The sequence below is a fragment of the Mus pahari genome, chromosome 2 (assembly GCF_900095145.1).
Source record: "Mus pahari chromosome 2, PAHARI_EIJ_v1.1, whole genome shotgun sequence".
In the NCBI taxonomy this organism is placed as follows: domain Eukaryota; kingdom Metazoa; phylum Chordata; class Mammalia; order Rodentia; family Muridae; genus Mus; species Mus pahari.
The window spans coordinates 19,430,066-19,445,978 of NC_034591.1; the positions used below are offsets into that span (position 1 = coordinate 19,430,066).

At 42.2% G+C, this 15,913-nt stretch overlaps 1 protein-coding gene across 1 annotated transcript in view; it reads right to left on the bottom strand.

Moving 5' to 3' along the window:
- Positions 1-15,913, bottom strand: part of Rheb (Ras homolog, mTORC1 binding) — a 32,028-nt gene that overhangs the window by 10,236 nt on the left and 5,879 nt on the right. The window contains exons 2-3 of the mRNA XM_021190503.1: positions 3,958-4,029; positions 862-929 (exon numbers count right to left, since the gene is read on the bottom strand). Of these exons, the coding sequence (XP_021046162.1) occupies positions 862-929; positions 3,958-4,029 (140 nt within the window). The remainder of the gene's footprint in view (positions 1-861; positions 930-3,957; positions 4,030-15,913) is intronic.

Genomic DNA, 15,913 nt, shown 5'->3' on the forward strand with positions numbered 1-15,913 from the left:
TCTGACCTCATAACAAAACAGAAGGAGTTAGTCTCTAACTACAGGACACATCCCATTATTTTAGGTCCATTTCGATGCCCAGGTCCCATCCAAATGCCTCCATTCGACACTGCAGCTCTTGTCCGCTGCCCACTCTCCTGACCCTCTGTGACTGCTCTACAAGGGCAGGAAGAGTCAGAGCTGGAAGCCCTGCCCTCCAGTGAACAGGGACAGATTCAGTCTAATAAAATGGTTTCTAGGAAAGGCAGCACTAGGTGCTATGGAAACAAGGCAGCTAAGCTGTCAAAGGGCTGCTCTGTTCCCTGTGGTATTCCTTCTTTCTCCTCTGTCTCCATCCGTAGCCCAGCAATGCATTCCATACATCACTGCTGCACTCATTAACCTGACTGTCTCTCTTTCTTGTGCAGAGGGATATGGAAGAGCTTAACTTTTGGTAATTATTCATCAAATAAAATCCACAGTTAAATCTGACCATCACAGGATCTAACCAATCTGGTGTTTCCTGGCTCAAATCCTCATGGTGGAATAAGCTTTACCTCTCTTGCCAGTTCAGTGAGAAATATTTGATTTTTCTCTTAATGTAAGAAAATGCACACTATGGAGGGCCAAAGGAAAGAAGTAATATGATTCTTTAATATAGAATTAAAGTTTCATTATTCTGTAGTGAGTGTCAGCCCTCACTCTACTAATAAACCAAACTCCTCAGAGATCTGTCACAGGGTCTTTAAAACAAAAACAAAACCAGGCAGACAGAACATTAACCTTCTGTGGTACCCACAACCTGAGACTCCGAGTGTGTGTGAGGGCTGCTGCTGGGCAGGACTATCAGACCCACTGCAAGAAATTCTGAGGGTCACTTACCTGCCCCGCTGTGTCTACAAGCTGAAGATGATACTCTTGCCCATTTACTGTGATCAACTTGGTGAATGCTGCAAGGAAGAAGAGAATAAAATACTGGTTTAAATAAATTAACTCTACATTACTTAAAAGTTTGAACAATGACAAGTGATCAACTAAGTCCCTAATAGTCTTGTCACAACTTGTTAGAACTTAGTTAGAACTAAATAGTTGTAGTTGTTGCAAGGTATGTTTACTTCCTGGGTACTACTGTACGTACCAGCAACACTGCTCCACATTCTCTAAGTCCGAGACTCGGAGCTGACATGAAGATGGGAAACCCATGTAACTACCACAGAACTTGGTATTGTGTCTAGACAAATGGGCACAGGCAGAAATTATATTTAGTGAAAAACAAAAGAAAGTCAAGGGGACATGAGAGGATAATTGTAGATTTGGTTTACTGTTTGCATTACGTTATCTGGGAATTGCATGAGAATCCCATAAATGAGATGCTGAGGGTCCCTGCCCTTAGCTGGTTCTGACTGGCAAATAAAGTTGCCACTGGCCAATGGCTGAGTAGGGAGACAGAGGTGTGACTTTAGGATTCACAGGCAAGGGAACCAAAAGGGCAGAGAATTGCCATTGCTGGGAAGAGAAGAAGATGCAGGCTTAAGAGCTGTAGAAGAAAGAGCACCAATCATGTAAGAGCTGGGAAGAGGCTCTAGAGTAACAAAGATGGAATATAGATTTTAGTAAGTATTAATTCAGGGGTATCGAAGGGGAGGCATTAACAACACGGAAGTTCAGAAGTGGTGCAGCCATTGAGCTGAGTAAGGCATATTAAATATAAGGCTGCATGTGTGTCGTTCATTCGGGAAACCAGGGCATGCATGCCCACCGCCACAGGGGAGAGTTGAGCGGATTCATCACAACAGCAACAGATAACAGAGATGAAAATGACCAAAATACATTCTACACATGTATGAAATCAACAAAGGAGAAAATAGTTAAGGCAGTCAATCAATCCAAAATATGTTAGCAATGTTGTGAATAACAAGTAAAACTGAACACAGGAAACCTAGGCATGGTGGTAACTACCTGTCCAAGCACTCAAAAAGCAGAGCAGGAGTTCTAGACCAGGCTAGGCTACATAGCTAGATTGTCTCCACCTCCTGCCCCGCCACCCTTCCCCCCACCAAAGATATGAGTACTAGGTAAAGCCTGCAAGTAGGCTATAGCTATTTACTGGTGAAGTCTTGTGCAAACAAAAGTAACAGATTTCTGAAACTCTGGCATTTACAAAGTAAGATGGTATCACTAAGATTATGTTAAGCATTCTTAATTCATATTCACCAAGAGGTCTATGAGCAAGTCATGCTTAGAAACACTGTGAGACTCTTCATCAGAATTTCTTAACCATAGGTGGTGGTACATGCCTGTCTACAAAGTGAGTTCCAGGACAGGCAGGGCTGCTACACAAAGAAACCCCAACTCAAAACAAACAAAAACAAACAAAATCAAGCAGCCAACCAAAAATCCTAACCACAAATCATGGTGCCAACCAACACTGAGATGGCACAGGTTATAAACTACTCCTGTTCTTGCTGGTAACCCAAAACCTCCAAGTTTAGTACTCATTAGGTTAACACTACAAAAAAGATAATAACCTATTCTGTAATGATAAAGGTAAGTATGAAATAATTATTAGGTTATTTCTACATCTTCATTATTTTTTTGGGGGGAGAGGTAAAACCAAGCCTCAATATGTAGCTTTGGTTGGCCTGAAACCTCTTCTCTCTTTCAAGTTCATGTTCACGGTTATTACCAAACATTGTTTCTTACCAAATAGTGGAGGAACAAAATAAAGGCTTCTATCCTGGTAAGAATGAAGGTATAGTAAATAGAACCCAGTGACAAAATATGCCCCCATAAAGTCTCAAGGGATAGTTGACTTGATAATCATTTCTGCTCTTGCCTGCAAACTTTACTGAATTAAACACTATTAACTCTATCATCATGATGTCTTCTTCACTGCTGAATACCAAAATAGGAAAAACCCAAAGGCACAGTAAAGAGTGATACCGACAACATTAAGCCAGTCAAGCTGGGCCCGACAGCCTAACTGCTTAGAGGAGCACGTGTGGAATGCAATCAAGCTAGGAGGCACAGATCAACACTGAGAACCATCAGCCTCCCTCCCCCATTAATTCACACAAACCCCATCCAACCCCCCATGTTTCCAGATGCTGAAACTTTAGTTCACATACTCTTCCCATGCCAGGCCTTTTTGACCTGTAGACTCTCACTCTGAGAGTCAAAGCCCATCAGTGTTTCTACTGTAAGTTCAGGAGGTGATGGCCAACATGTTAGTCATGATGAACCTAGCCACTGAGTCTGCTTCCATTGGACATGCCACATCTGTATGCTCCTGACAGCAAACCCTCATCCATCAACTCCGCTGGCTCCAGAGTCTACCAGGGACCAGTAAAGACAGTAAAAACCAGGGCTGAGCCTCACACAAACAGGTGCTCTGGAAGTGCTGGACCCCAGCCTGAACATCTGAAGTATGTAAGGGTCTCAAAGACAACAAAATAAAGGCTATGGCTACTTCTGGCTGCAGATGCATGTGAGATGGAAATCCAACAGACTTAGAAACAACTGCTTTCCAATGTCGCAGCACCTGCTGGGATCCCAGAATAGCATGTTTGCCAGCAGCCTCTTTCAAGTCTTTAGGACTCAAGAGAGCAGGGTGCTCCTCAAGGTACAAGGGTTTAGAGGGTTTTCATTCTTTTCAAACTTGCTGCTTAAACAAAGGGCTCCTGCTGAGTGGAGGGGGTAGGGATAAAAATAAGACTGCTCCCAATTCCTTATTCTTGAAGCTGACTTTGTGTACGAAGGTTCCAGTGTGGGAGCAGAGTCCTAATGATTGAGATATTATCACTTTCTTTCATGTCAGAAGACATGTAAAATTTCTGTCACTTTTCTTTAACTCCCCCATTGGAGAAATATTAATTTAACAGATTACCCCCTGCAGCCAAACCTCCAAGATTATACAAATAGTATTTGTGTACAAAAAAATGCTTTCTCGGTTCCCAAGTAGCTGAAAACAATACTCACTGTTCTCTATGGTTGGATCGTAGGAATCAACAAATTGGCCTTCAACAAACTGAATTGTCAATGAGGACTTCCCTATAAAAGAGAACACACAGTTTAGAACTATTGGCATATCTGGATAAAATAACTGTTTTACAAAAAAGCCATTCTAGAGCTAGAGGGACAGCTCAGTGACTTAAGGGCCACACGAGCAGAGGCCAAGTTTGACTCCTAGGACACATGTCAGGCAGTTCACAACTGGGCCTGTAAGTCTGGCGACCCTCCTATACATGTAATAAAAAGTAAATAGTTAAAAAGTAGATAGTTAAAAACATACATGTAATAAAAAGTAAATAGTTAAAAAGTAGATAGTTAAAAACAAACAAAACCCATAGCGAAACCCCACTCTAGTAGATAAAGAAACTGAAAGTGTCACAGTCTATCACCTGTGTAAGTAATTTCAAAGGTGAAATATACCTGCTTTATATGAGAAGACAATCAATTAAGGTTTAACCATGTAAACATTTCTGTGACATTTGTAAGTACTACTGACCAACAAGCATATGGGACAGTTAAGGGAAATCCTTTAAAACAAAAGAACAGGGGCTGGAGAGAAGGTCCCATGGTAAAGAGCAAACTGGTTGCTTTACCAAGGATCTAGGTTAGATTTCCAGCACCCACTTAGCGGCTTACAACTATTGGGGATTCAATCCTGGGGCCTGGACACTGTGATGGTTTGTATATGCTCAGCCCAGAGTACTACTAGAAGGTGTAGCTGTGTTGGAGTAGGTGTGTCATTGTGGACGTGGGCTTTTTTTTTTTTTTTTAAAGATTTATTTACTTATTATATGTAAGTACACTGTAGCTGTCTTCAGACACTCCAGAAGAGGGTGTCAGATCTTGTTACGGATGGCTGTGAGCCACCATGTGGTTGCTGGGATTTGAACTCCAGACCTTCGGAAGAGCAGTGCTCTTACCCACTGAGCCATCTCACCAGCCCGTGGACGTGGGCTTTAAGACTCTCATCCTAGCTGCCTGGAAGCCACTATTCTGCTAGCAACCTTCAGCTCTGCCTGCACCATGTCTGTCTGGATGCTGCCATACTCCTCCTGCCTTGATGATAATGGAACCCCTGAACTTGTAAGCCATCCCTAATTAAATGTTGTCCTTACAAGAGTTGCCTTGGTCATAGTGTCTCTTCACGGCAGTAAAACCCTAAGAGAGACACCCTCTTTTGACCCATCTCTATGGGTAGGCACTTGGTATACAGATGGTACACACACATTCATATACACACATACGTAATCACTCATACATGTAAAAATATAAGCCTAACTAAATGAACAAACAAACATGGGAAAGCATAGGGGAGGGAAGGTTCAACTGCTGTGTAAACTTTTCCTCCATTTCAGTAATTAACAAGTTTTGGGTTTTGTGTATGTGCACATGGACATGGCCTATGGAAGCAATGTTAGCCCTCCTTCAGGTGCTGCCCATCTTTTCACTTTTTATGTAATAGCTGTTCTTACTGGCTGGACACTGAGCTCACAGGCTCTATCAGTCTTCCACTTCTCCATGCCCAGGATTGTAAGTGCTTGTAATCACACTGCCTTAAAACAAAATAAAACACAAACTGTGGGTGCTATGGGCCAAACTACAAGGGAAGTACATTACCAACTGAATTATCTTCCCAGACTTTCCAATTATATATTTACTTCATGTATGTGAGTACACTGTCACTGTCTTCAGACACACCAGAAGAGGGCATCGGATCTCATTACAGATGGTTGTGAGCCACCATGTGGGTGTTGGGAACTGAACTCAGGACCTCTGGAAGAGNAGTCAGTGCTCTTAACCGCTGAGCCATCTCTCTAGCCCCTCCAATTATATTTTTATTAGTGTACATTAATAAAAAAATTATAAAAATTGCACAAAATCACATTCATATTACCATGTATATAATGTACTTTGGTTATATTCACATGCCTTATCACTCTCTCTCATCCCCTTCTTCCCTACCGCTCAGTAGTCCCATTCCTCTCACATACTCCCCTTCTATATTCATCTCTCTCCATCTGGGGTAGTTTGAGTATGTCTCATCCAGGGAGTGGCACTATTAGGAGGCCTTGCTAGAGAAAGTGTCACTGTGGATGTGAGCTTTAAGACCTCTGTCCAAGCTGCCTTCTCCTGGTTCCCTTTGGAACAAGATGCACAACTCTCAGCTCTGTCTCCAGTGCCATGCCTGCCTGGATTCTGTTAGGCTTCTCACCTTGATAATGGACTGAACCTCTCGACCTGTAAGCCAGCCCCATTTAAATGGTGTCCGTCCATCCGTCCATCCATCCGGTTTTTGGAGACAGTTTCTATGTAGCAACCCTGGCTGCCCCAGAACTCACTTTGTTGACCAGACTGGCTTAGAATTCATAGATCTGCCTGCCTCTGCCTCCTGAGTGCTGGGTGGGCACCATTACCGCAGGCTTCATGTCTATTTTAAAAATCTACATTCTGCATATAAGATAAAGTACATTTTTCAAATGATTTAATTTTTTCATTATTTTAGTTAATTAATTAAGTTGGGGACAGGCCTTGGCTGGCCTGATGGAACTCACATTACAGACTAGAACAGCCTGGACTGCAGGGTTTTGGGGATGCTTGGATAAAGGTGTGCACCACTTCTCAGGCCAAGAAAGTTAATAAAAAAAAAAAAAAATCATTCTTCTTTTTGTGTCAGCATTTCTCTGTATAGCTCTGGTTGTCCTGGAACTGAAAATAAATTCTTGAGAGCCTGTTTGGAAGTTCTAGCAGGGGAGTGCAGCTATTCTATATCCTTGACAGAAGGAGGAGGGACGAACACTGGAGTAGTGAGGGAGGAGGGAACATCTGCCTAGTCAGCCAGCTCAGCTCAATGGAGTGACTCCAGATGGCCCTCACATCCACAAGTAAACTCTTAAAGGAAGCTCTGAGTCAAGGTGATTTCCCATGCTGTCCTTGACGCCTGCTGCCTTAATGCATTATCTTCATGTGTGCTTTCACAGACAGCTGTCAGGGTTACTAGATTCTCAGCTTTTAAAGAATACTCTGGAAAGAAAAAAAAAAAAAACCTACCACACAAGCATTTTATGTAAAAATACTCCTTAATACAGAATCCATAGGATCAGAATTTCACAAAACAGAGCTAGAACTAGAACCCTACCTTCTTACTACCCTATCTGCTTCCTTAATGCCTCTCGGAACATGTTAGAACAGGGTTCCTAACTTGTGAAGATAAAAAAGGAAAAGATCCTCGATTATTGTTGTCAGGAAATAATAAACTATATCTTGTTCATATCACTGCCAAACTCCTTTCATGTCCTCAGATATTATGACATGTGTTTTACAGGCCTGCTGGGCTCAACTCCTGCTTTGAATGGTATTTCTACTCCAACCCTATACTGCAGGCAGGGTGTAGTTCGTGCTCACTGAATCAAATTCTGAGTTGCACAGCTCACAGGCTGAGGAATGTCTTCACAACCAAGGAGCCATAAATTGAAATTAATTCATAAAAAGTAGCACCCACCCACTGAAGACAGACAACCTCCCAGTTAACACTCATTTACTCCTCACCAGCAGCTCAGTCCTTACTACAGTCAGCATTGACTCCCAACTCCACCATGGCCCACAGAACCAGATGTACCAACGGACCCACTTGTCTGGGTCTTCTCAGGTCCAGTCACCAACATCCTGCCTCTGCAAGCCTCCACTGCTGTGACCTCTACCTTAGCTACCACTCCCACTCCCAGATTTCTGAGTGTATGACTCATTCCTGTCATTCTGTCCAGTACAAATGTCAGTTCTGCAGGGAACCTATTCCCAAACCACCCAAGGGAGTACCTGTTCCCCAACAACAGTCTTCCTGCAGCCATCTGCCATCTCCTCTCCCCATTTGGCACAGTCACACTCTCTTAGTACACCGAGATCAGCCTGACACACCACAGACATTCATTTCTAAGTGAGAAAACCCAAAGCTCAGTTCTCATCTCTTCTATTCAGACAGTTTAACAAAAGAACAACTTCATTAGCACTTATTAGCACCAACCATGTCTATGATACAATAGCAGTTCAGGAACTACACAAAATTAAGTGGAATGTGTTCAAATGAGTCCAGGTTAGACATGTTATTAATAAAGAAGAATTTAACACAAAGTTTAGGTACTATTTCCAGGAACAAAGACAGCAAAGGAAAAAAAAAATCCCTCTTATGTTAGTAAAACTGAGAAGCTGGGAAAAACTATTTTTCAAAAAATTTATCTCCTTATTCTATGTATGAGTGTTTTGTCTGCATGCCTGTCTGACTGCAGAGGTCAGAAAAGGATGTTGGGTCCTCTGGATCTGGATTTACAGATGGTGGGTGAGCTGCCATGTGGGTACTGGCAGCCAAACTCTTCCTCTGGAAGAACAATTGGCGCTCTTAACAAATGAACCGTTACTCAAGGCTTCCTCCCAAAAGAAAATTCTTATTTATGTATATATACATCTAACGCAACTACTTGGAGTCAGAGAATTTAGTTTAATTAAAAAGAATGAAGAGAAAAAAGTTCTTTGTAAAAACATTTTAATTACATTTATTTATTTGCACACATGTATTCAAGTAGAAGCAGGCACATGCCATAGTGCTTGCATGGAGGTCAGAGGACAACCTGGGGCAACTGGTTCTCTCCTTCCACCATATGGGTCCCAGGAATGGAACTCTGATTCTCAGGCTTGGAGGAAAAGTGCCTCTACCTGCTGAGCCATCCCTTCTGCTCAAGATATTTCTGAAGAAGCCTTTGAAGGGTATCCTAGGGGATGGAGGAAGGATCAATTTACATGCTTCCTAACAAATGGGAGGGAGAGGATTTTTTTCATAAAGTTAAATGATCAAGAATTAAAAATGAAAGAAGAATCACTAAGTTTTGTTGCAATTTTCAGTGTAGGCCTAGACTAAAATAGTGAAAGAAAGCCAGCTGTGGTTATGCACATTTGCAATCAGCATTCTAAGGACTGAGGGAAGAGGAAAAAAAAGGGAGAAAAAAAATATATGTATACATGCGCGCACACACATATATTTAAAGTATCTCTTAAATTTATTTTTCGAAAATTTCATATATGCATACAATAGATAGATTTCATCACATCACCTCCTCTCACCATCAAATTCCTCCTGGGTTCTCCTCACTTTCCTCTTGACTCCTGGACCTTTTAACCTTCTCTGACCTCTGCCTTTTCTTTCAGATGTTCCTTGAGCCTTGTGGGGACACAGTATGTATGACACAGATCTATTTATAGCTGAACGCTCTAAAGACACTTATATTCCGCATCTTGACCAGTTGTGAAGAGACACTCCATTTTAAAAATAAACTTCTTATAGCATATTCACAAGTGCCCATTTGTATTCTAATAAGGAAAGTTAACCCGATGTAGTAACAAGTCATCTGGTAAAACCACTAGCCAAAAATCCCAACAAAGAACAGTCAATTACTATCATCCTGAGAAGTCAGCTGGGTAACAGAATTTAAACCCTGACTTTTTTTTTTTTTTTTTTTTTTTTTGGTTTTTCAAGACAGGGTTTCTCTGTGTAGCCCTGGCTGTCCTGGAACTCACTCTGTAGACCAGGCTGGCCTCGAACTCAGAAATCTGCCTGCCTCTGCCTCCCAAGTGCTGGGATTAAAGGCGTGCGCCACCATGCCCAGCAAACCCTGACTCTTTAGGATGCTAATTGAATATGTCCTTCCGACTGGCCCCTGGAGGAAAGGTATTATTTGTCAGGAGAAATGAGGCTGTAAGCAGCTGGGTCTCCCTTGGGTCTCTCCTCTCTGTTGGACTTTCCTCCTAAGGAGGAGATCACTAATTACTGAAACCAAGACAAGAAGGTTCCACTGTCTGCTGTCTTCATTAGAAAGTAGAACACTAGACAACTGTCAACGAAATCTACTAGTCAACAGACTAGTCATCCTTGTCAATAAAGCACAGCACCTGTGTTCAAGTGCGCTCTGCACTGCAGCTTCCAGGGACACCTCTGAAACAGCAGTTCAGCTCTTGTGGAAAAGTCAAGTTCTGTGTGTACTATGTTGGCAGCTACTAAAAATCAAGTTGTATTCTTCATTATAGCCAACGTTCACAATACCTGACATTTACTTTGGCTTTTGTCTCTAGCAAATGTAACTTCTAAAACCACTAGCGACTTGTGAGTCTGCAAAGATGGCCATGCTCTAAATTTGTACTGAGAAGCTAAAACTAAACCTTTGGGGTTAGGGGGAGGTATCTGAGAAATGTTACAGGAAAACAATCCAAGAGTGATCTGAAAAAAACAGCAGAGGAGTGCACACCTGCATCAGCAATCAACAGCACACATTGTAAAGGCTATGAAAAGAACCAGTCTCAAGTTCCACAGTTAGCTTCCACAGACTCCTCTTCCTAAGAAAACTTTGTTTTAAAAACTACAGAAAAATTAAAAAAAAAATCTCAACTTTCACAAGGTAAGAAGGGCATCAAGTCGGTTTGTTTTGTCATGATAAAATAGCATGGTAAACATTCCACTCTATTTTCTCTAAAGGTATACTTTCAAGGTTATTATTGATTCCCATGCTTTGTGATTACAAAACAAAACAGTGTATCACATAAGTGATGACCACTTAGCTGTTTTCAGATTAATTCTCAACTTGCTTTTATGTTTCTTCTCCTAAAGACATATAACTACTTTCATACCTCTGTCCTTCCACCCAGCACTCTCTATTAAAACAGTTTACGTTTCTGGTTCATTAGGGTAAGATGGGTAGGACAGGGTCTTGCTCTACTAACTAGGGGATCAAGTCATCAGGCAGTAGAGGTTATCCATTACAACTACTGTACTAAATCTGGGGCAGGCACAACCATTCTAATGACTCTTCTTTGAAATGCTGGAAGATTGAACCCAGGGACTTAAACACACTAAGCAGAAACCCTAACTCTAAGTGACAACCTTGCTCTACCCCTAACTCGGAACATACAGGCAAGCTGATATCCTATGTACAACCTAACACTGTAGCAAAACCCAGTAGTATGTCTACCACCATAACCTCACCTCTACAGCACTTTGGTTACCGATCTCCTAGACATGAGATTCACTTACTGAGACATGGCCCACACTGTTTCTTTAAGAAATAGGAACACTGGCCTGGAATGCAAATAAAGGTGTTGGGAAACTTCAGTTTTGAACACATTTATAACTGGGTGACCATATGAAGTTTATTACTATAGATTGCAATTCAAAAAGGGTAGAAATATACTTTATAAAAGGGTGTTCCATGCTGTAATGGTTAGCACTCTGACTCAGATATACTACTGTAACCCTGACTCTCAATCTCTAACCTCAGGTTTCATTTCACTCCCAAGATAAATCATTTCCTAATTCTCCTTTGTCAGGGGCCTCCAATTTCCTTTCTGTGAGCCTTCTGATAAATCTGTGATCCTAATCTAATGAATTACTATTGTGAGCCTGTTCAGTATCTTTGGTCTAGGTCCCACCTCTGTAGCCTTTCCTTCTGCACTAGCAGTTTTATGTTCTAAGTGTACCCCCAGCAACCTAGTACCACAGAGTACTTGTTATCAAGCTGACCCAAATCTCCTTGACAGGAAGCTCTAGTACAGGAGTACATCAGCAAGTGTATCCCTGTGTGCCATGCTACTGCGTGACAAGGAGTTATCCAATGCTCTAATTCCCACCAGCAGCTCAGAGCATAAGCACTTAAACCCCGTTGATACAGCCATGATTATTACATGCTCTGACCCTTGAGGTACCAAGGTGAACATTAAGCACTGTTCATGCAGCCTGTGAAAGCACACCTGTCTATCTGACATCATCTGCAAAAACCATCTTTCTCTAACAGTTTTTCTGTCCCTTTGTGTTCTCTTATCTAGTTCCTCTCAGCCGCCTCTAACCTTCTCCCCCTGGAACAATTCTAGACAGATTTCCTTCTGGTGGTTCATTCTATGTCACAAAGTTTGTTCCATGTTTATCTCTGAAATATTTCAGAATCCCAAGGAGCACACCTGCGTGTGGTTCTGTCTGCTGTCAGACAAACACCCTGCTAGGGTAGTGCAGCGGCTGTGTTACATACTTGACCATGAATAATAGAATAAATAGTGCAGGGCTAGTGAGATGGCTCAGTGGGTAAGAGCACCCGACTGCTCTTCCGAAGGTCCTGAGTTCAAATCCCAGCAACCACATGATGGCTCATATCCATCCGTAACAAGAGCTGATGACCTCTTCTGGAGTGTCTGAAGACAGCTACAATGTACTTACATGTAATAAATAAATAAAGCTTAAAAAAAAAAAAAAGAAAGAAAGAAAGAATAGTGCAGGTGACAGAAAAAGATCTTAGCCACTTAAAACTCTACTCCAGGGCTGGTAAGATGGCTCAGTGGGTAAGAGCACCCGATTGCTCTTCCAAAGGTCCAGAGTTCAAATCCCAGCAACCACATGGTGGCTCATAACCATCCGTAACAAGATCTGACGCCCTCTTCTGGAGTGTCTGAAGACAGCTACAGTGTACTTACATATAATAAACAAAAAAAATAAAAAAAAAATAAAAAAAACAAAACAAAACTCTACTCCACTAACCCAAGTTCAATGAAGTTATGGAGATGCATGTTCATCTGTGTGTCCTGCAGAAAACCAACCAAAATAAAAAAGTATACAGATTCAGAAGAGCCTTGAAGAAAAAGATCAGAAATCAAAACTACTGAGGCAATTAAGGAGAACTTGCTTTCTAACTTCAAAAAAGACAAACTTCAGCAAGACAAAACCTGCAGATCAGACTGAAAGGATACAAGCTCATCAAAAGGATGCAAGTGAAAAACTACTACACACCCCACAAGCCCCAAACCAAACACAAAACTACCAGCCAATGATGAGCTGAGACTTCCAGGCATCTCTGAGGGGCTGGTATGCCTACAAAACTGCAGTTCTGCTCGCTCTTCCCTGTTATGCATCCACTTCAGCTTGCACTCCTAGTGTCCTCAGATACAGACACAAGTGCTTCTGTAGCCATGGTTACCTTGCCTACCATCTATCTTCATCCTACTTCTCCTATTAGCTGCATTTCTGTAGTTCTAAGCTTGGGAACATTCCATCCCTCAGTAAACCTTTAAGGTCTTTGTAAAAGGAACAGGAACTGGCAGAGCCTGCTCAGAACTGGCTTGAGTGACTCTTACAAGGAAGAGGACAGTCAGAAACCCAAAGGGGAACATTCTTTGAGTGTTTGAGGTAGGAGTGACACACCGAATAGAACAAGTCACAGACCACAGGATATAGGTAGGCTGAGGAGAAAGTTAGTGAGATGGAGTAATTTGGAAAAAATAAGAAAAAGCCAAACATTATGAACCTCAAGTTACATTCCTAGACAAACGGAGACTCCATTAATGAGACAAAACAGTGTGGTGACCAACTGGATGGTATTTCAGTCACCTATAAGACACAGCTCTGGTTATGCCCATGAGCGTGCTGGACAGAGTTAACTGAGAATGGAATGCCCACCGTGCATGTGTGCAGCACCATCCTGTGGGCTGGGGTCCTGGACAAGTAAAAGGAGAAAAGTGCAAAGCCCTACAGAGTCCCAACACTCACCACTTCCTGCTTCCCAAGCACAGATCATGGAACCAGCTGTCTCAACATCAACTTCTGGCCCCTACCTGCATATCGGACGAAACTACACATATACAGATACAAAAACTGTTCTACAACTTAAGTCATCCCCCCTTAATGAACTAAGTGAATGAAAATATAAGCTATGGACCTGCAGGGAAGTATGTTCAAAACATTGTGGAATACCTGCAGAAACCAGCAAAGTAAAAAGGGACCACTATTGGGTTGGGGGTCAAGGGCAATAGAGAAGGGAGGGAACAGCTCGGCACACGTGGTCTGAAGGGAACATGACAAAACTGGGGGAGGGGAAGAACATGTAAGATGGAAGAACGTAAATGAAGCTGGAGGTGGGAGGTGGGGGGTGGGGGTAGTCTCACGGGTATTAAGAATGGCCAGGTGTGGTGGCACACGCCTTTAATCCCAGCACTTGAGAGGCAGAGGCAGGAGGATTTCTGAGTTCGAGGTCTGGTCTACAAAGTGAGTTCCAGGACAGCCAGGGGATACACAGAGAAACCCTGTCTCTAACCCCCCTCCACCAAAAAAAAAAAAAAAAAGAATTAAGAATACTATTAACGGTGCTGGTGAGATGGCTCAATGGGTAAGAGCACCCGAGTGCTCTTCCTAAGGTGCAGAGTTCAAGTCCCAGCAACCACATGGTGGCTCAAAACCATCCTTAATGAGATCTGACTCCCTCTTCTGGAGTGTCTGAGGCCAGCCTGGTCTATAAAGTGAGTTCCAGGACAGCCAGGGCTACACAGAAAAAAAATCTGTCTCTGAAAAATCAAAAAAGTTAATGTGATACTTCATTACTTCATAACAAACCAAAGGTTTCATTCATACTGCTTTCCACCCTCACAATGATGACCAAATTCATTTTCCATTTAGTGAACTAGGTAACAGTCCACTTATGGACAGTATTAGACGTTATTAACAACTCATTATTTTTTGTACCTTCAATTAAGAAAAACACTGCACAATAATGACTTCGTATATTACAACAGGTAGAGGCAGCTGGTTCTCATTTTGTGATCCAGCTGCTATTTTAATTTATGTAACTCCCCCAGCTTTCAGTGATGCTGGTATTTATATACACTTTTCAGTACACGGGTAGCATGCTGCTGCCGGCAATTTTATTGAATCTTTGGAAACCTCAGGATTATCAAGTACAAAGGCAACATATCCAGCAAGCCATCAGTGAGGCCACAGGAGCTGAACAGTTTCTTGTGCAACCTCACTGCTTCCTACGCAGCATGAACAACTTTCCAAAGTTCCTTTGAAGCCCTGTAGCTTGTGCCCGCCTTCCCAACTTCATTTCTTACTCTCACCTCATTATGCTTTACCACCCCCCAGTTTCCTTTCATTCTCAGTCATGCCAAGATATTTCTTGCCTCGCTAAACCCTCCTCGCCTCTTAGAATACTAGGGAATCTCGCCTAGGGCAGCTCTTACACATATCCTTGCTAATTGTACCTACAATGCACCCACTTTTGATTCAACTTTATACAATAGTGAGTAGCAAGATCTTAGGTTGGTCTTTGGACTTCTGGACCTTCTCAGGATGCATAAGGTGGAAACATCACCACTGCATTATGCTCACATTGTACAAAAGATGTAAATGTAATGGTAATGTCTGTGTGGGTATCCCTCAGCAAGAACCAAGACAGCAGGTACAAACCAAACAGTGAATCCTTTTATTCTATTACCACACTCTTAGCCTTAAGAACATAGTAGGAATGATTAAGTTTACTGGGTCTTGACCCTTGCACATCTTTTAGTATTCTCCAAGGGGGCCAACAAGGTGGCTCAACAGCTAAAGGTGCTTGCTGTGCAAGTCTGGAAAAAGTTGAAAGAAATAAGAGATTCCTGCCAGGCGGTGGTGGCGCACGCCTTTAATCCCAGCACTCGGGAGGCAGAGGCAGGCGGATTTCTGAGTTCGAAGCCAGCCTGGTCTATAAAGTGAGTTCCAGGACAGCCAGGACTACACAGAGAAACCCTGTTTCGAAAAAACCAAAAAAGAAAGAAAGAAAGAAAGAAAGAAAGAAAGAAAGAAAGAAAGAAAGAAAGAAAGAAAGAAAGAAGAGATTCTAAAAGTTGTTCTTTGACCCTGACATAGGCACCATGGCAGGAGTGCCACCACACACAGTAGACAAACCAAAACAAACCAGAAAAGAAACCATTCTGCATAATGCGATGGAATGTCTGAATAAGCACTGCTGTACACACAGAAATGTGACTGTCTCCAAGACAAGCACAGAGTAACTGAGACCTCTGCACCAGTCACTTCATCATATCTTTTACTTAGAAGAAAGACAATCATTAGTTTAAATCTGACTTATTTTTT